Consider the following 20193-nt stretch of genomic DNA (forward strand, 5'->3'; position numbering starts at 1 on the left):
AGAAATACTGTGCAGCCAGTGTGATCTTAATTCTGTTCCTCTTCATGTTTTCCCATTGCCCTGTGTGAGACTGAGAGTCTGAGAAAATTCTTATCTTATAATAAAAGGTAACATCATAACGCATAAATATCAAAAGTAGAAAAGCAGAGGATGAAACAACTAGAATACTGAAGTCCACCACACAGGCATCCACATCCTGCTTTTAGCATTGAGCTCTACTCATTATAATGCTATTGTTCCTTTTTTCTTTTTTTACCTGAAATTCACTGTATTTTCAGTCACATCTCCACCTTTAGTGAGGACTCCCTGGTGTCACTGAGGTCCACTGACTTTTACTGGTGCGTAAATCTCTTTTCAAAAGTGGAGTTGGGTGCTGTTGATAGTGGTACAGTTTTGTTTTCAAAAGAGAAACAGGAGCAGAATTTGTATGGCAAGTTGACAGGATTTAGATGCTTGTGAAGATGTTCCCTTTTTTCCTGTAATATGCCTGTATAGCACCAGGTCCAACTACAGCATGATAGAAATGACGATAGTAATAGAATAACTCAAAATTGTCCTCAAAATCAATGAGATAACCAGCTTATAGCTCCAGAGAGACATGTGGATCCTGTGGAGTGTTTGGCTCAAACTAGAGTTCATCTGATTGTGCCTAATAGGAGGCAGAACAAATGAGGCCTTTATTGCAGAAATACCCCCCATGTTAATAGGTTAGCACTGCAGCACAGTGGAGGTGAGAACAGGGAGCAGGATGATTTCTCTGGAACACGAAGGAGGCAGGCGGTGGAGGGGACAATTTCTGGAGATGCAGCACTCCAGAGAAGAACTGCACTGTGGAGCACTGTCCCAGCAAAATACAGCGATACATGGTCACTAAACAAGGGTAATAGCACAGCCTCGCAACAAGATCATTTGGGGGAAGTGGAGAACCTTAGAGCTGAACACAACTTACTGATAACTCCCCTTGGCTGGAGGTGGTCGTGTAGTGACCAATGTTTCTTAATCCTCTGGTATCAATGCATGAGCAAACCAATTTTTGCTTTCTAAATACAATTCAAACAGTAGTTTTTCATAAAATTCAAAACACTTCCAGTCTGGTGAGATGTATTTTGTTTCATTTGATACACACAGGAAGAAACTGCTTCTTCACTGCTGAGAAGGAATAGCAGGAATATTTACATTTGAATAATATTTAACTAGCAATGCTTAATACATTAACAATAAATCTTGGTTAGATTCTAAATGAAGTGGATTTGCATCTGAGTAGGTGAGATGAACAGAAGAGATTCTGTTGAAATATAAACAAGACAGAAATTTGTTCCAAAATAATTTAGCCCAAAGGACATAAACAGTAATGTTCAATAGTTTCCTCATCCAGAAACAGTTTTATGTACCTTATTGCTAGCATCACGCATATTGTTTCTTGGAAGGAAGCTCAAAAAAATTTTTGTCCTTTTTTAAAAATCTGTACTTTTGTATTACGTAATAGTTTGTACAGTGCTGCTGAGCTAATTTAGATGGGCAGCTCTCTAATGATGTGTTGGCCTTTCTAATAGAAGTAGTGACTTTAGCCTCTCTCTGATATTTTCAGAGTAATCACTGCATAGCCAGTTGCTTACAGGTGGCTCGGAAGGCTTTTTCTTTTTTCTTTTTTTTTTTTTTTTGGCTCCCTTTGAGCAACCCTTATCGCACATCGTTGAACATATGTCTAGTTATATTGGACCAAGGGGACAGAAGGGATTTGGACAGAGTTTATGTTCCTAAGAAACATCGGATTATGGCCATTCATGGGGGAATTCTGGATAGCTAAGTCGTGTTGGGGGTTTATAATGTTGGCTTCCTACTGGCTTTCTGCAAGGTGTTTTCAAGCTGAGCACAGATATGGAATCAAAGTGTCCAGATATGAGAAGTGTCCTGCTTTGTTGACTCTGGTATGATTTACTTTGGATGAAGGGAAGCTGGCCTCACTGCCTGTAAACTGAGTGGCCAGCCAGGGCTCCCTCCAGTTTGAAATGCACAGCTGTGTTCCAGCCATCTGAAAGCTCTTCTCCTGTGTCCTCGTAGTAATGGGGGAAGAATTGCCGTTTATTGCTTCACATCAGACAGATCTGCTCAGAAAGTTCCTCACCTGTTTTCTGTTCTCTTCTTGTGGGGTGGTTTTAACAGTGTGCCCTGGAGATGCGAGACTTCCCCTGGGCAGCAGGAGGCACACGTCTAGAGAATGCTGGAGCTGCAGGAGGGAAGCACCCAGTGCAAAACCAGAGAGGAGCAAAGAGAAAAAAGGCAAGCAGACAGACAGCGTTGAGAGAAGCGGGTGGCAGAAAGTGCTTCAGAGCTGCCTGTGGCGGCAGGCTCCCCAGAGGAACTTGACGAGAGCCCATCTGCGTGCGTGTGAGACTGTGAGCTCAGGATTCTTGTCAATGCATTCCAGTAACCCCAAAGTGAGGAACTCCCCATCAGGCAACACACAGAGGTAAGGAAAGGAGCCTGTAGTGACCTGCTCTGGGTTGGTGCGTGGTGCTGTCCCTGCTCTGCTGTGGCATTAGGCAAGGACTGCTGCATGAGACTTACTGGTTCTCCTTTGCACTTCGGTCCGACCTGCTGAGTACCTGAGTGCTGGCTGCACAGTGCTGAGGAGCCTCTACATTTGCTGGGTTCAGGATGAGCTGAAAGAACTCTGCACCAGTGAGGTGCAAATTCTCCATTCCTCCTACCATCCTCCCTTCTATCAGGGGTTTAAATAGGTTGCAGGACAGTGAACATGCTGTTTCTGTCTGTTTTTTTTTCCCCTTCTAATTATCTGTTTCCCCAAGGGGTAGTTGGGCAGCAGAAGGTCTCTCTGTCTGTGCTTTCACACAAAATGCTTCCTTCGTATTATTTGCCTGAACAGCCTGGAGGACTGATCAGCTGTGCACTGAGGTCCTCTGTATCATTCACCTGCCAGTGCAGCAGGTCAGCATCTCTCCTCTGCTAATTTGGAAGGGGAAAAATATGGAAGCAAAGCAGTATTCAGAGACTTACAGTGGTGTGATTGACAGCATTCTCAGGTTTGATTATTTACTTCTAGAGGTCATCTGGAACTTAAGAGTAACTCAGAGGGAGTGCCTCTGAGTCAGATGTCTGGCCAAAAGAGGAAACGGCATGTGCGAGTCCCACAGAGAGGATGCTAGCAAGCACTGTCTGTTGAAGTGATGGTGATGATGGGAAAACAAAATACAGAAGATCCCTGTAGCAGTGGAGTGACTGGCGGGTGAAAGGAAAGGATGGCTAAGAAGTGTGTAAAATCCAGAGGAACAAAATAGTTTTAGGATGTAATTGGCTGAACTGGAGAGGGAAGGCAAGGATGCTGAATTTCCTTTGACAAATTAATGAAGCTTCGTCTGCCCCATTTTACAGGAGCGTGTAGGGAGATGGTATCCTTCTCTTTCCTTATTCAGAGGCAGGTTATAGCTGGTTTAATTGTTTTCACGGTCAGAGGTTTGTGTTTCCCTGGCAGATCGCCCCACTGTATGATGAATGCTGCAGTAGTGCTGGGTTTTCCTTGTGCTCCCTGTAGAACTGGCTAGGGAGGAGCGGGGGGAGAGGTAGGGTGGGGGGGTCTGCTCTGAGCAGTGCTGCACTGTATAATTTGGGTCTGGGAGAGTGGTGAGGTGAACTTTATTGTGCCTTGTTTGTTTACTCTGAGCTGGTCTTGGTGTGAGGCGCTTCTCTGTGCACATAGAAACCGTTGTCTTTATTGACAGAAGCCCCAGAGGTAGGTCCTCATGTGACAGCAGTTCCTGGGCTCTGGCAGGGCTGTAGCTTGCCCTGGTGTCTTCTTGAGCAATGAGATCCCATCTTGGATAATAACCCTTTCAGGGCATGTTCAAAAAAGCACCTGGATGACTCTAAGCTTGCAGGCATTTTTTATTTGTCAGCAATTGCCTTAGCTTGCAAAGGTGACAGTAGTAGTTTCTGCTTTTCTCTAATCTGTTCCCACAGGGTTGAATGATTCCACAGTCTGATCTGTCACTTTTTTTTTTCTTTTCTCTTTTTCCTTTGCCCCCAGTAGCCCCAAATCAAAGCAGGAGGTGATGGTCCGTCCCCCCACAGTGATGTCCCCGTCTGGCAACCCCCAGCTGGATTCCAAATTTTCCAACCAGGGCAAACAGGGGGGCTCCACCAGCCAATCCCAGCCCTCTCCCTGTGACCCCAAAAGTGGAGGTCACCCTCCCAAAGTACTCCCTGGCCCAGGTGGGAGTATGGGGCTGAAGAATGGGGCTGGAAATGGTGCCAAGGGGAAGGGAAAGAGAGAGAGGAGCATTTCGGCAGATTCCTTCGAACAGAGGGATGCTGGGACTCCTAATGATGACCCTGAAATCAAAGGTACGTTTGCTGGAAGATACATGTGCAAGTGCAGAGAACTAGCATGAGTGTTTTGTGAAATGAAGAATTGCTATGCAGGTGTTAGCAAAACACTTACTTGTCTGTGGTTCTGTAAGTGCCAGCCAATGGAGTCTAAAGGTCTTGAGAGCAAGTGAAGAGGGGAAGTTTTCATAGCTGGCATCAGTAAATGTGTCCATCCTGTTCATGTTCAGTTGAAGTGCAGCCCTGACTACGGTGGGAGGGTTCCCTTGTAACTCTGAAACATCCCCAGAGGATTTTCAAGTACAAATGCAACCCGTTGGTTTCCTTCTGGCCTTTTAGCCTTCCAGGAACTGCTGTGGTTGAACTGGGATTTTGAACAATATGCAAGCCTGTTTTGACAAAACAGATACATACCTTACCGCTCTCTGACTCATAACATAAGCCAGAGAGCTGAGATTTCTGGGTTCTGTTTCTCGCTCCAGTGTTGTCCCAGTGAGGCAGTGCAAAAACAGACTAGATGTGCAGTCTTCCATCTTCCATTTGCAGCACTTTATGGTCCATATGTTAGGTCTTCTGCCTATAGTTGCTGAAGAGAAAAAAAGTAAGGTTTTGCGCAGTGTTTTCCTTGGACACAAACATTTCTCTATTTCTTCATTTTAGTGTGTACTTTTCGTGCTGTTCCACATGGCCATTAGGGAATGCAAAGGGATCAGTTCTGGGAGCTGCCTTTTGGGTTTGGAATGGGACAAGATAAGCTTTCTCCCAGCAGTGCCTTTAATGGTGTTAGAGAGAAAATGCATGGTGTAGCATAAGACCATTCTTAAGTAGTGGTTGGGGGAAAAAGCTGTGACCATTTTCTAAGCGTGAGCCAAAGATGGGGTCTCTAAAGAGCTCCCAAGCTAGTGATTCCCCTCTTTCCCCCTTCCCTCCCCACTCCAGACTGCAATTCTGCTGATCATGTGAAGTCCCAGGATTCTCAGCACACACCGCACTCCATGACTCCTTCAAATGCTTCAGCCCCAAGGTCTTCCACACCTTCCCATGGCCTGACTGCTGCTTTGGAGCCAGCAAGTGGGCAGAAAACTCCATCCAAAGTGGTTTACGTCTTTTCTACTGAGATGGCCAACAAGTAAGTAGGTGGATGCTTGAATGTCTTCAGGCAGCGCGGCTTGTGTTTGTGCTCACTTTTTATGAGACTCACAAGTGCATTTTCACCATCAAGTGTGTTTCTGTAGCAAAAAGTCATTACTAAATATTTTGGGGAGGATGAAAGGGCTGGGGTGAGGAATGTCACTGCTGCTTGCCCTCTGAGAAGTGATTATTTCTTCATCTGAACTGCATTTTTGGCAAATGCTGATAGATATTGTTTCACAATCCATGTAGTGAATAGAGGCAGGGATGGCTTAAATGGAGGCACGAGCCCTAAATGCTGATGAGCTTATAGATGTAAGCATTTTCTTTTGCTACTAATCTGGAGTCAAATATGCATGGCTCTGTCTTTCTCCCTTCTGCCAGCTGAAGGAGAGAAGGGAGGGTGGTTAGGAAAAATTCATTCTTAGCTTCAACTGGGTATGTGCATCTGTCTGTCTGTCTTTGCAGGGCTGCAGAAGCTGTGCTGAAGGGACAGGTGGAAACCATTGTGTCCTTTCATATCCAGAACATCTCAAACAGCAAGGCAGAACGAAACACTGTACCCTTGGTAGGGATTACCTGCATGTGGGTGGGAAGGGAAATGGTAAATATGCTTGTGTGTGTTTGTGTTCCAGAGAGAGGGATGATTATTTATGCTCTGAAATAAATTTTAGGATGGAAAAGAGAGAGCCAATTGTTGTCCTAGCCTTCTGTGAATATATGGCTTGGATCATCCAAAGAAGAGCGAGTCTTGCAGTATTTAGGTGGTATATTTTAGATCCATTGCTCGTGCAGAGTTAGCACAGAAGCAGAGGGTACCTGCTTTTGTGCTTGAGCAAAACAGATGTTTCTTCATGTCCAAGATGCTGCTCTGTAATTGCTGTGTGCAGACTACCCTTCCTTGCAAAGTGTGGGCTAGCGGGGTTGAGACAGGATGTTTCATTTGCACCTCTGCTTATGTGACCCAGCTGGAAGGAGAGCAAGTGACAGCATGTGGCTTTGTCTTTCAGAACCCCCAGATCACTGCACTTCGGACTGAACCCAAGGCCCTGCCACAGCCACAGCCTCCCGCCGCCCAGGACCAGAACCCTCCCCAGAATGCCAAAATGCAGCCGACTCCGCCTATGTCAGCACCAGTATCCAAATCCAGCGGCCCCCCGTGTCCCATAGATCAGGACAGTCCCAGCGTGGAAAGCAAAGTGATGTCTGTGGGCAGTCCTGCCAACTCTACCCCATTGCAGACAGAAGGATTTGGGCAGAGTTCAACCCCCAATAATCGAGCAGTTAGCCCGGTCTCGCAAGGTAGCAATAGCTCTGCTGCAGACCCCAAAGGTCCTCCCCAGCAGGTGTCTGGTGGGGACCCATCCAGTTTGGGTGAGAATCCAGATGGACTGTCTCAGGAGCAGCTGGAACATCGAGAGCGCTCGTTGCAGACACTGAGAGACATACAGCGCATGCTCTTCCCTGATGAGAAGGAATTTGCAGGAGGGCAAAGTGGGGGGCCACCTCCGAATTCTGGGATGCTGGATGGTCCCCAAAAGAAACCTGAAGGGCCAATACAGGCCATGATGGCTCAATCCCAAAGTTTAGGCAAAGGGTCAGGGTCTCGGACAGACGGAGGGGCTCCATTTGGCCCTCAAGGACACAGGGACATGCCGTTTTCCCCAGATGAAATGGGGCCACCACCCATTAACTCCCAGTCGGGACCCATAGGCCCAGACCATCTAGACCACATGACTCCTGAGCAGGTGGCCTGGCTCAAGCTGCAGCAGGAGTTTTATGAAGAGAAGAGGAGAAAGCAAGAGCAGGTTGTTGTGCAGCAGTGTTCCCTGCAGGACATGATGGTCCATCAACATGGGCCTCGTGGGGTGGTCCGAGGGCCTCCCCCTCCATACCAGATAACTCCTGGGGAGGGCTGGGGTCCTGGGGGTCCAGAGCCCTTCCCTGAAGGCATGAACATGTCCCACTCTCTGCCCCCCAGGGGCATGGCCCCTCATCCCAACATGCCTGGGAGCCAGATGCGCCTGCCTGGTTTTGCAGGAATGATGAACCCTGACATGGAGGGCCCCAGTGTCCCAAATCCCACCTCCAGACCTGGGCTTTCGGGAGTTAGTTGGCCAGATGATGTGCCAAAAATCCCAGATGGCCGAAACTTCCCTCCTGGCCAGGGTGTCTTCAGTGGCCCTGGCCGAGGGGAGCGATTCCCCAATCCGCAAGGCCTGCCTGAAGAGATCTATCAGCAGCAGTTGGCTGAGAAACAGATGGGCCTCCCTCCTGGACTGAACATGGAAGGCATCAGGCCCGGCATGGAGATAAACAGAATGATTCCCTCCCAGAGACACATGGAGCCTGGGAATAACCCCGTCTTCCCTCGCATGCCAGTGGAAGGGCCTATGAGCCCCTCCAGGGGGGACTTCCCAAAAGGATTACCCCCACAAATGGGCTCTGGTAGGGAGCTGGAGTTTGGGATGGGCCCTGGCAGCATGAAGGGGGACATGGGTATGAATGTCAGCATGGGCTCCAACCCACCCCTGGTACCTCAGAAGTTGAGGGAGGCAGGAGTGGGGCCGGAAGAGATGATGAAACTACGACCCGGTGTCTCAGAGATGCTCTCCTCTCAGCAGAAAATGGTGCCGTTGCCATTTGGAGAGCACCCTCAACAGGAGTATGGCATGGGTCCCAGGCCTTTCCTTCCCATGTCTCAGGGGCCAGGAGTTGGTCTCCGAAATCTCAGAGAACAGATAGGGCCTGACCAAAGGACTAACAACCGGCTCAGCCACATGCCGCCACTACCTCTCAATCCCACCAGTAACCCGAATAGCCTCAACACTGCTCCCCCAGCACAGCGCAGCCTAGGCCGCAAGCCCTTGGATATCTCTGCAGCTGGTCAGGTGCATTCTCCAGGAATCAACCCCCTGAAGTCTCCCACAATGCGCCAGGTCCAGTCTCCCATGATGGGGTCTCCCTCGGGGAACCTCAAGTCTCCTCAGACACCCTCCCAGCTGGCAGGAATGCTTGCAGGCCCCACTGCTGCAGCTGCTGCTGCCTCCATTAAGTCCCCCCCTGTTTTGGGGTCTGCTGCTGCTTCTCCTGTCCACCTCAAGTCTCCGTCTCTCCCTGCACCTTCTCCTGGCTGGACTTCGTCTCCAAAGCCTCCTTTGCAGAGCCCTGGGATTCCCCCAAACCACAAAGCATCTCTCACCATGTCTTCTCCAGCCATGTTGGGGAATGTGGAGTCAGGTCAGTGCCACCCCATTTAGCTGAATTTGGGTCTTTGGTTCATACCAGGTTCTTTGAAGCATGCAGGAAGGTAAGGAGGTTTCTTGAAGGGAGATAGTGCAGCGAAGCAAGATGTCACTTTCTCTGCCTGGTCTCTGAGACAGGCTGTGTTGAGGCTCAGAGCTTGGTGGATATGTTGGTGGAGCATAAGTGGTTTTCTTCCTCCTTTTGTACTTGTGTGCTCACACTATACCTCCCTTGCATCCAGGTGACGTTAGTTTGGAGGATGCAAAAGTGAAAGCGTGTGGTTGAGAGGTGGCAAAAAAGGTAGTGTTTTATTGGGAGAAGATAGTCCTCAGAGTGGTTCTTCTTGGCCATTCTACCTCAAGCTCCTGATGACTATAGCTTTGTGGAGAAGTTTCTGCTTATATCACGGAAGTGCTTTGAAATAAAAGGCTCCTACAAATACAGGCTGATCATAGGAGCTGTGACTGCCAACCACATATTTAGGCTCAGGTACAGTTAATGCATTCTAGGTTTACCACCACAGATGAGATGTACTAATGTTCAGACTTTCACATTTCAGAAATAGCTGAACAGCGAGTGGGCACTGTAACGCCCTGGCAGGGTCTTCCTTCGCTAGCACAAAAGGGCCAGGCTGTGTCGTGGGACCTTGGTATGCAGTGACTGTACCTGAGTGCATAGACTGCTTTTGAATCCCTCTGGGCTGCTTAGCCTTTCAGCAGCGTGGGTCTCCCCTCTCTCTCCCTCTCCCAAATACTCCTGAGGCTTGTAAGGGACAAGGTTTGTCCCTCTGGCTGGACTCTGACTGCAACAGCCCTCTGGAGCTTTCCTGACTGAGAAAATCTTGTGGGGGACTTGGCAAGAGGCTGGTGAAGAGGTTTGCCCACGTTGCCCTCTAGTGCTGCTGGGGATAACAACGCCGTGGAGGCTCCAGCGTCAATGCCTGGTGAGACAGGGAGGACTGGGTTGTGGCTGAATTAGCAGCCTCTGACACAGTGGTGGTGGTCGAGAGGTAACCCCTTATATCATTTAGCAGAATTGTTGGTCGGGTCTCTGTGCTGTGGTGTGTTTGGGTGTGGAGACTGGATTTTAGGGTCTAGCATAGCTGCCATGGCAGTGCTCGGTATGAGCCCAAACTGCTAAAAGTCTGAATCAAATGCTTTAGTCCATGCCTGACACCATGCTTAAACAATGCCTTCCAAAGCTCTTCCAAAGTGGAAGTGTTTTGGTGTTGAGGGACTTTGTCTTCTCCATTTCTGGGGGGTAGGAGTGGAGTGCAGTGAATTTTGAGTGATAGTACAAACTTTGGTTTGGCATCTTTCCTTGAAGTGTGGTTCAAGTAGCATGAAATTCACTGGTGAATAGTAGAAGAGATTGGAAGTACAATTAAGTTATTTCTAGTTTTGGGAGAGCAAAGAATTATGTTAATCTAATAGGTACAGAGAATGCTTCTTTGACTGGAATGAATAGTAAATATGTGTATGTAAAATCTGAAATGAAATTAAAACAAGGAATTTTACTTGTAGCTGCTGATACAGCTTGTCAGAAATCTGCCCAAATGTCTCGGCATAAGACTCACTACAGCTTTTCATGCGCAGCTGTTTGATGCTTCCCCTAAAAAAAAAAAAGGGAAAGGAGTTAAAGTTTACATTTGGTGGGTGCAGGAAAAATTGATTGACCTAGATTTGGATTTTTTATACCTAGATCTGGTGCGTAAGTCTGTCTCCAGTGCATGGAAGTTGAATAGTAGGATTGAATAGTACAATTTTCAGACTGTGAATTTGTACAGGCTCAAGATAGTTCCAGTAGAAGTACAGAATCCAGAGTAACAAACATTAACCATCTAGATCAATAAGCTTATTTTTCTGGTTACCTTTCACAGGCATTGACTGCAGTAGTTAGATGGTCTCTTGTAATAAAAGGGATTTCTAGTTATTGAGACTTCTGGGAGAAAAGGATGTGATTGAGGAAGAAACTTCAAGATGGAAAATTAAAGTTTCTTTTTTTTTCTTTTCTTTTTTTTTTTCTTAAGGTGGTCCACCTCCTTCCACAGTCAGCCAGTCTGCTCCTGTGACTCTCCCTGGAAATCTTCCCTCTAGCAGTCCTTACACAATGCCTCCAGAGCCAACCCTCTCTCAGAATCCTCTCTCCATTATGATGTCCAGGATGTCCAAATTTGCCATGCCCAGCTCTACGCCTCTCTATCATGATGCCATCAAAACTGTGGCCAGCTCGGATGATGACTCCCCTCCAGCACGCTCCCCAAACTTGCCACCTATGAACAGTGTACCAGGTAAGAAACTCAAGGAAACATAGGTCCAAACTATCAGACAATGCAGTGAGGGTGATTTTTATGGAAGCTTCATCAGATGAAGTGGGTAGGAGGGGAAGCCTTGATGAGTATAGCCATGGGATGTTTTTGAGGAGGGCAATTGCAGTTCTCTGAAATAGGGAGACCGAATCTCTCCTTGCAACCAATTCTTCTGTCTAGTTTCTTCAGGAAAGCGTCTTATCTAGAAGACCTGTATGCCTGGGAGATCTTTCCACTCAGGCTGACTGGAATACTTGTATGAGTGAGGCTGCTCATGGGAATAAGGGCCAAATCTACAGCATATTATCTGGAGGAAACCTTTCTTCCTCTGTCTTAAGACAGTGTTATAGAAGCTTCAGAATTTTTTTCCAGACGTTGGATCATGTAGTCTTTCCTTCTCCCTCATTTTTGTGTATTGCCTCTGTTTCAGAAGAGAGTGTTAGAGCACTTCCCCAGAACACATCATCTGCTACAGGAAATGTGTGATGGCAAAGGGACCTTAGGCCAGGGCTGAGGGAAACTGTCCTGTTCTCTACTTCAGAGTTAGAGGAAAAGCAAAATAAAATGTTGTCTTCCTGAGTTGTCTTATGGATGAACGTGTTTGTATGAGAAATCCCTGCTGATTGCTTACTGTTCATGAGCACATGCATATTTAATAAAAAAGTGTGCTAACCCCTCTGCCCCGGTTGGGTTAACATTGTTGAAAGAAGGGATGACTGGATGTTTCATTACAGTAGCAATTGGTAGGAATTCTTGATGAGTTTACTTGTAGGTTCACTGTCTGTCCCACACAGTAATGATCAGAGTTGCTGAATATACCTGGAGAAGCTTGTAAATTGAATAAGCTTGTGATGATAGCTCATTAACCTCAATGATCATGTCCTCCTAGTCTTATGAGGGTTTCCTGATTCATGCATTTCATAAATTTTGAAAGGAGATTCAGTCACCTCCCAGTGGACAAGTGTCCATATGTTGATAATCTGACGCCGCCATGTTTGTCACTGACTGCCTTGCCTAGACTGCCAGGAAGGTAGTCAGAGTATGGATTGGATTGAGATCTGACTTCCAGAGCAGGCTTTAGTTGCTTTTTGATAGGGCAGTGACAAGCTTATAGTGGCTGCTGTCCAGGCAGCATCAATTTCCTGGTTAATATAGCATTCTCCAGAGCCACAACTGACACCTTTTCACAAGCAATATATTTTTTTGTCAGTTTGGGGATATTGCGGAAAGCTCTCTGGTATCTTCATTGTTTTTTATGGGCTGTTATCTAAATCTGACTCCTTATTTCTTCCCTAGGAATGGGCATTAATTCTCAGAATCCTCGAATTTCAGGTCCAAACCCAGTGGGTCCAATGCCAACCCTTAGCCCAATGGGAATGACCCAGCCTCTTTCCCATAACAACCAGATGCCCTCTCCAAATGCTATGGGACCCAGTATACCTCCTCATGGGGTCCCCGTGGGACCCGGCCTGATGTCACACAACCCGATGATGGGGCACGGTTCCCAAGAGTCTCCAATGGTACCTCAAGGACGCCTGGGCTTCCCACAGGGGTTCCCTCCCGTACAGTCCCCTCCACAGCAGGTGCCATTTCCACACAACGGGCCCAGCGGAGGACAAGGCAGCTTCCCAGCGGGAATGGGCTTCCATGGAGAAGGACCTCTGGGGCGTCCTACCAACCTGCCCCAAAGTTCGGCAGATCCAGCACTTTGCAAGACTGGAGGCCCTGGCGGTCCAGACTCCTTCGCTGTTCTTGGAAACAATATGCCTTCGGTTTTCACTGATCCAGAGCTGCAGGAGGTGATCCGTCCTGGAGCCACGGGAATACCCGAGTTCGACCTGTCCAGGATTATCCCATCAGAGAAGCCTAGCCAGACGCTACAGTATTTCCCTCGTGGGGAGGTGCCAGGCCGCAAGCAGCCGCAGGGTCCTGGGCCTGGGTTCTCCCACATGCAGGGGATGATAGGAGAGCAGACCCCGAGGATGGGACTAACGCTGCCTGGCATGGGGGGCCCTGGGCCGGTGGGGACTCCGGATATCCCTCTTGGGACAGCTCCGTCCATGCCAGGCCACAACCCAATGAGACCGCCTGCCTTTCTGCAGCAAGGCATGATGGGGCCACACCATCGCATGATGTCACCAGCACAAACGGCGATGCCTGGCCAGCCCGCGCTAATGAGTAACCCCGTGGCCATGATCCCAGGCAAGGACCGAGCCCCCGCAGGGCTGTACAGCCACCCGGGCCCTGTAGGCTCACCTGGTATGATGATGTCAATGCAGGGCATGATGGGACCCCAACAAAACATCATGATTCCCCCCCAGATGAGACCCCGAGGTATGGCTGCTGATGTTGGCATGGGAGGATTTAGCCAAGGCCCTGGAAACCCAGGGAACATGATGTTTTAAGCTGCTACCATACGACTGGATGTTCTGATCCTTGTCAAGATGAGATTCCAAGTCCTGAGGGCTTTTTTGGGAGCTTCAGGAATACAGTTTGGCCATGCAATAGGTGAAAAGAGACCAGAGGACGCTTTGGGAAATCTCGAATGTATGGAATTACCTGAAAAAAATTATTCATTTTAACAGGTTGGTTTTTTTGTTTTTGTTTTTTTTTTAAGATTTATTTTTTAAAAATTATTTTTGTGGACTTGGTATTCCGTGATGGCACCTGCTTTGAGAATCTGTAGCTGTATTTTGAGAATTGCCATTTGTCACAAGTTGCACCATTCTCTGTATGTTTACGTCCTTCGGACTGGCTTCTCCCAGGACTTTCGGTTATTTTGGGGGTTTTTTGTGTACTGTACTATATTGTAAAAGGGATTTTAGCAGAGACTTTAGTCTTTGGGGTGAGAGGAGAATGGGATTCTAGGCTGTTTACTTTAGGTGGAGAATCCATCTTCAGAACTTCGGACTATTTTCCTTCAACTCCAATGTATAGAAAAACCAAACTACGACCTCAGAGCAGAGTATTAATGAAAAGCACAAAAAGGAACTTAAGTTCAGTGAGGGGAATCTTTTAAAAGAAATAAATAATAAGTTAAGGACATATTTTTCAAATTATGGAGTGCTGTCCAGCACCTTCTGTCTCTCCCTCCCACTCTTTATTAAATAGGCTTCTCTCTCTCCGTCCCCCTTCTGTCTTCTCCTATGGCAGCTGCAATACATTGTGTTATTTTGGGGAATAAATCTAAGAGAGCCTCTCCTCATGTGGGGACTCTTCCCACTTTCAGGAAGGGGCTGGACTTGGACACTGTTACATTCTACAGTAGTCTCTCTCACTGTTTCCTGTTCTCCTTTTCTTAGAAACCCCAAGTGATTTTATTAATGTGGGAGTGGAACAGACACTAAAAGTTATCCAGGATTTTTTTTGTGGTTATTTTTTTTTCCTCCCCAGCGTAAAACGTTCTGTGTAACCTCCATCAAATTTGGTACAAAACCACTTGCCAGGGCTGTGGTGTCAGAAAAATAAAATATATTGTTTCTTACAAAAATGAACTGTCTTTTTTTATCCAATTCAGCTGTGTCTTACGTACATCAGAGGGTTGGCCAGATGACTGTTTGCTCTTCCACATGATCACAGCCAGTCTGGAGGCTAGGTGGGGCAAACCTTGGCAGCTCATAAAGATCTGGTCTGTAGGCAGCTGTGTGCTCCTTGCAAGGCACTTCTGTTTGCTTTCTCCTGAACTGAGAAAACCTTGCTTTTGCTTGGAGTGAGGTCTTACTTCAGAACACCTCAAGGAAGGTGGTTACAGTCTTGCTCCCTCAATTTATAGAGGGTCAAGAAACAGATAAAACTTGTTGTCTCTGTCACTTCCTCTTGGTGAGTTTTTGCAGCACTACCACATACATGGTTTTGAGCTTTCCCTAAGCGGTGACGTCCACCTGCTGAGCACTGGAGACTCTAATGCTGCACAAGACGCTTGGGTTGTGTGTCCCCCAGGGACTGTTGGACTGGGTAGAGTCTCTGACTTGAGTTGCTCAGAGGCTGAGATAGTGGGGACTGGATGAACTTAAATAACAAAGGTGAAAGATAAATCGCTGGCGAGCAGATTTTTATCACGACAACCCTGCTGGGTAAATTGTTGCTTTGCTGCGGTTCTCATTGATCGCTTCCTAATCCCTTGTCTGTCTTTTCAAGCTTCTCTTTGAGAGAATTTCAACAAGCAAGTTTTATGGCTTTGTCTACCAGGAGTGAAAGACTAGACACTAAAACACTGACCATGTGCTGAGCACCACTCCTAGAGAAGACCAGGATGTGTTGGAGGAAGATCCTTAGGGAAGGGAGTGGGTTCTGAAGCTGTCTGCCGAGGCAGGTAGCAATTTGTGTGCTCTCTGCTCCCCTGCCACCAGCGCTGTGTATGGAATATGTAGTCTGTTCTGCCTTCCCCTTACCTTTATTTGAACCTATTTCAATGAGTAGTTAACTCAAAGAGCTGTCTTTTAGTGGGAAATTTAATGTGAAGAATGAGTATCTTCAATATACTTGTGCATCAGAGGTTTTCAGAATTAGCTGATGTTTAACAGGTGGAAAAGGAATTGTTGTCTATGGCCAGTTTACCAAAGTTTAGTTGCTAGAGTTACAAAATGAGTGAACCCATGCACCTTTGTAGGCACGCAATCCTCGACACATTCTGGTGGCTGTTTCCAAATTCACCTTTGTGCTGTCATGCAAATTTAAAATGATTTTGGGTGAGAATTACTCTTTTGACAAAGTGTAGGATGTATGTTTTGGTGCTTCCCTCTAACAAGACAAGTAGCGTGCCTGAAGCATAGGCTTGTCAAGATTTTAGAAAGAGCTGACAATGACACAGTAAGTGTTATTTCTGTACTGCGGAGTTACCTTTTCTTTAAATGGTTACATAGCTTCCTTTTTAGGATCTTGCATAGGAGCTGTCACAGTGCAGTCTTTTTAAGTGTTGCCATTTCTGCCATATGACTCCTGAATATTTTTATAATGTTGAATACAGTAAACTTCTTGATTGACAGAGAAATAACCTGGAATTTTTTTAATGATCTTCCTCAGTGACTCCTATACCTGCTGAAGTATTTTGAATAGCAAAGGATTTCAGAGGGGATTGTGACTTAATCTAGAAAAATTAGTATAGGTGGTTCATGGTTTCAAAGCTACTTAATGGTGGGAAGATAGATTTATTTATTTATTTATTAAGATGCCAGATAATTAAAGCTCCTTCTATGTCCATGTAACGTAAAATTTTGGCTTTTGGTATCTTAAAAAGATCTTTTCCTATAGAAAATGCAGAAGACATAGGTTCTCCTGAGTCCACACAGGTGCACTTAACCTCAGTGGCGTTACCTGATTTCCCCCTGGATAATTGACAAGAGATTCTAATGCTTTAGCTGGCTTCAGTCTGAAAATCGACTTGGTGGCTATAGACAGAGCTGCTTTGTTTTGCTCTGATTCTGCTTTTCCCTTTCCACTTTACAAGTGAAAAAGCTTTCTAGCTGCCAGCCTTGCAAATTTACCTTGGGATCTGTAAGTCAGGCTCTGTTCTCTCCTGCTTATTTATAATCAATAGTAACTGTGACTCAGCTCTGCTAGTCACAGTGCAGTTGAAGATGGAAACTGGGGTTGCCATTTTTAGGTTTTTTTTTTTTTTTTAACTTTCAAATTCTCCTCCTCCACCTTTGTTTGAAAGAATGAAATAGACTTTACTCATACACACTTGGCTGCTCTTCCTCTCTAGTAACATGGGAGGAAACAGTCTGCTGTTCAAATTATCTCATCCCAGATGGCTGCGCAGCCGGAGTGCAAAGACACTTAAAAGGTAAAACCAGCAGATGGTGAACTTCTGAAACGCAAAAGTAACGCACCACCTAAATCAGAAGTTAAAATACTTGAAATCTGTTTGTTTTAAAGTAGTAGACTGTTGCAAACTGGTCATCTGTAAAGTGCACTGGCAGTTTTAAGCACAATCCAAAAAAATTGATTTGAGCTTTGTACCTGTGTCATGGGTTATCTTATCTACCAAAGAATATGGCAAGCAACTAACTAGTCTTAGTTTAGTACTGAACTCCTGGTGGTACCAGTGGGTAGTGCTTTGGAGAAAAGACCAGCACCTGGAGATCTGATCTGCATCAGCCTTATTTGGGACTTGAATGCTGGGGGTGCTTGTGGTATAATACACGTGTCCCGACTTGGAGTAGGTGTGGATAACTGAATCCTCTCTGATGATAAATGGGAACCATAAACATGCTCCTTAGACTATTTGAACTTAGCATTTGTTGTGAGGAAATGTTCAGGCTGTTACAAATGCACTATATACAGGACTTAATTTTGTGGTGCTTGGTATGTTGATTGTCTATTGTGCTGTTTTTCATTCTGATGGCAGAAAAAGCTACATTTGATTAGTGTTTTTTTTCTGCACCCATGATTCTGAATACTTTCCTCATGCAGTCTTGGCAGGCTGTTTGCTGAAGCTTGTTCCCTATTTTGTTTCTTGAGGAGAAATGGTCGATACTTGATGTTCGTCTGCATTTAGTGGAGCACACTTCACTGTATCTACTTGGTAGTAATTCTCAAGCTAAAAAAGATTATTTCTGTCTTATTTCTGTGCCGGGTGTGTCATTCTCCTAGTGTGGTGACCTCTTATTGAAAAATCTTTCAGTTTTTAGCCAGTTCACATAATTTCCAATTATTTCTGCTAATGCTCGTTGTTGTGATAAGATACGTAACCCTTCGCTATTGCTGTTTCTATTTAAAATTAAAGCACAGCATCTGGAGTGTTTTTCAGGCCTTAAAAACCCCAAACCTCAGCTGCTTAGTTATGTTGGAACTATTGACAAATATACTGAGCTAAATATTCTCTTGATCCCCTTTGACTTCCAACTGGCAAACCTTCAGTGCCATGCTCGAAGTGCTTCATGGTAAGATCTAGTTCCTCACTGTGACAGCTTACTACACACTCAGGTTTTAATCTTAAAATTGTTTTTGTCTGAGTCAAATGGGGGAAGAATAGAGATGCTGTTTTAACTGGGATACTGGAAACTCTAAAAGAGGATATTTTACCTCAGGAGAAAACAAAACTTTAAATTTGAGTTGACAGCTTTCCTCCTGATCATCTACTGTACTACTGTTGCCTCAAATGTAATATAGTTTGTGACAATGGGGCTGCAATGCAGAAAGAAAAATAGAAGTCTGTGAGGTTAAATTGACCAGCCTGAGTTAACTGCATTGAATTAAAATAGCAATGGAGGAAAACTAATTTGAATTAACAGCTCTAGTTCAAGTTTATAACAGAACCTGGGGTTGACTTTGTTAGCTGATTTTCGAAGTTCTTGTATTAACAACCCTGAGGTAAGACAGGTGTGCCCCCCTACCACCCCACCATCTTGGTTTTGCCTCTTTCCCAGTTTTTGGTGAGAGCAGGCCTATTCCATGTAGATTCCTTGGTTCCTTAAGGAACTGTTGATTTGAAATATTTCTTCCATGTTCTCAGAAATGCCTCAGCCCTTCCATACTGTATTTGCTGTTTGGCACTTCCCACTTAACTCTGTCCTTTGGCCTTAAAACTCTTCAATTGTCCCAGCAACTCCCTTTTGAAACAATTATTTACACCTGGTTTGGTCAGAAATAATTCCTCTGTTGCACTGTGGGCCATTGCTACTGTGGAATTAGAGCAAGGCATGACCCAAGTAATTTTATATAGAGGGGAGGGGTAAGGCCTGGGTCAGGTGCTGATGGCAGTGCAGAAACCCATGTGAGAGACAATTATGAAATAACCTGCTCCCAGAGGAGGCTTCTTTCTAGCCACTGCCAGTGAGAAGCTGGTCTGTTTTTAGAGGTTTTCCACTGTTTCTGAAATATACGCTATCCTGCCTAGAGTGATTTGATTATTTTAATGGTGTGAATGCAATGCCCTTTAATAATCTTCTGTGCACTTGGAACAGCTTGTGATGTTGAGATCTCTGGATCTTGGGTGTGTTGCAATTTTCAGCATGATTGCTGTTCAATTTTGCTGGGATATGCTCTTGCTCTTGTTTTAGGAGAAGGTATGTGAAGTCCTGTTTTGTCTACTGATATGGCCAAGGCCTTTGGTGACATTCCCTGATGTGCCATTTCCGAAGCAGTCCATGTCTGTCAGGAGTAACTCACTATCATATACCTAATGTTTCCATCACTCTTCTGTAAATACTTTATAGCAAGTTTAAGAGAGAGAGAGATTAGAGCAGAACACACTGTTCTTAAGCAAGGGTAGGCCATTGATTTTCATATAATGACATCATGTTTTTAGGCTGTATAAAGAACTCGATGGAAAATAACAATGTTTTGTTTGCTTTCTTGACAGCTTCTAATAGCAGTTCACTGAGACCTCCATTTGCTATACTAAATACAGCACTGTATTTAGTATTCAAATTATTCTGTTCACTGTACATGATGTCAATGTGTAATTTTGGTGGGAGCAGTCTAATGAAAGAGTAGAGCTAAATCCAGCCCACACTTGTCAGGGGGAAGGTAGCCTAGTACCTCCAGTCACATATCCATCAATGACATATCAATGTCACTGCAGTCTGTTTTCTTTAGGTCAGAAGGGGTAACCAAACCAAAACTGTAGGTCATTTTACTAAGTGGGCTCCCTACTGCAGTCTTTTCCTATCCCAAAGAAAGCAGGTCAGACCCCAAGTTTTACCAATTAAAAAAACAGGAATTTTAGCTACATAGTAATGCTTAGTACTGACTTAGAGGAAAAAGTGTCATCATCTCAGCTAAAAGAACTAGGAGCACTTCTGCTGACTATGCTGGTATATTCCCAATACCGTTTCAGCAAGTGCAAAATAGATGCAGTGCTGCCCAAAGCTGACATCAATAGCAGCTGCCTGGACTTCCTCGTTTAAAGCACATTAAATCGAGTTTAATACACAGGAATGTGTATTCCTGTGCCTGGCTCACTGTGGTGGCTTTGCATGTTCACAGCAGAATTCCCATATTTATAGGAGTGCAGGGAAGAGATTTGGAGTCTTTCTGTCCCCTTGGAGAGGTTTTGTATACACAGAAGTGCATTCAAGCAGATGGGGTAGCTAAATGCAAGCAATCTGGGAGGATAATCTCTCTGCAGAGCAACTCTAGAACATGAAGAAAGGGAAAGGGACAGTGGTTTCTACAGCTCTCCAGGTATAAAAGCAGTGGTGATGTCAAAGTCCTTAAGT

General features: G+C 45.6%; 1 protein-coding gene and 1 long non-coding RNA gene across 3 annotated transcripts in view; both read left to right on the plus strand.

Moving 5' to 3' along the window:
* Positions 1-338, plus strand: part of LOC135330277 (uncharacterized) — a 46460-nt gene extending 46122 nt beyond the window's left edge. The window contains exon 3 of the long non-coding RNA XR_010392209.1: positions 279-338. This is a non-coding gene — a long non-coding RNA (uncharacterized LOC135330277). The remainder of the gene's footprint in view (positions 1-278) is intronic.
* Positions 339-2279: 1941 nt separating this feature from the next.
* Positions 2280-14519, plus strand: BCL9 (BCL9 transcription coactivator). 2 transcript variants are annotated; one of them, XM_026093298.2, is made up of 7 exons: positions 2280-2470; positions 4046-4362; positions 5284-5473; positions 5944-6043; positions 6486-8715; positions 10751-11011; positions 12326-14519. In XM_026093298.2, exons 1-7 carry the CDS (start codon positions 2418-2420, stop codon positions 13432-13434), a joined length of 4260 nt encoding a protein of 1419 aa, XP_025949083.1. In that variant the 5' UTR covers positions 2280-2417; the 3' UTR covers positions 13435-14519. The 2 variants fall into 2 exon arrangements, with proteins under 2 accessions (XP_025949083.1, XP_025949089.1); XM_026093304.2 differs by having other exon boundaries at positions 12362-14519.
* Positions 14520-20193: the final 5674 nt, after the last annotated feature.

This window comes from Dromaius novaehollandiae, chromosome 1 (genome assembly GCF_036370855.1).
Source record: "Dromaius novaehollandiae isolate bDroNov1 chromosome 1, bDroNov1.hap1, whole genome shotgun sequence".
NCBI classification, from domain to species: Eukaryota; Metazoa; Chordata; class Aves; order Casuariiformes; family Dromaiidae; genus Dromaius; species Dromaius novaehollandiae.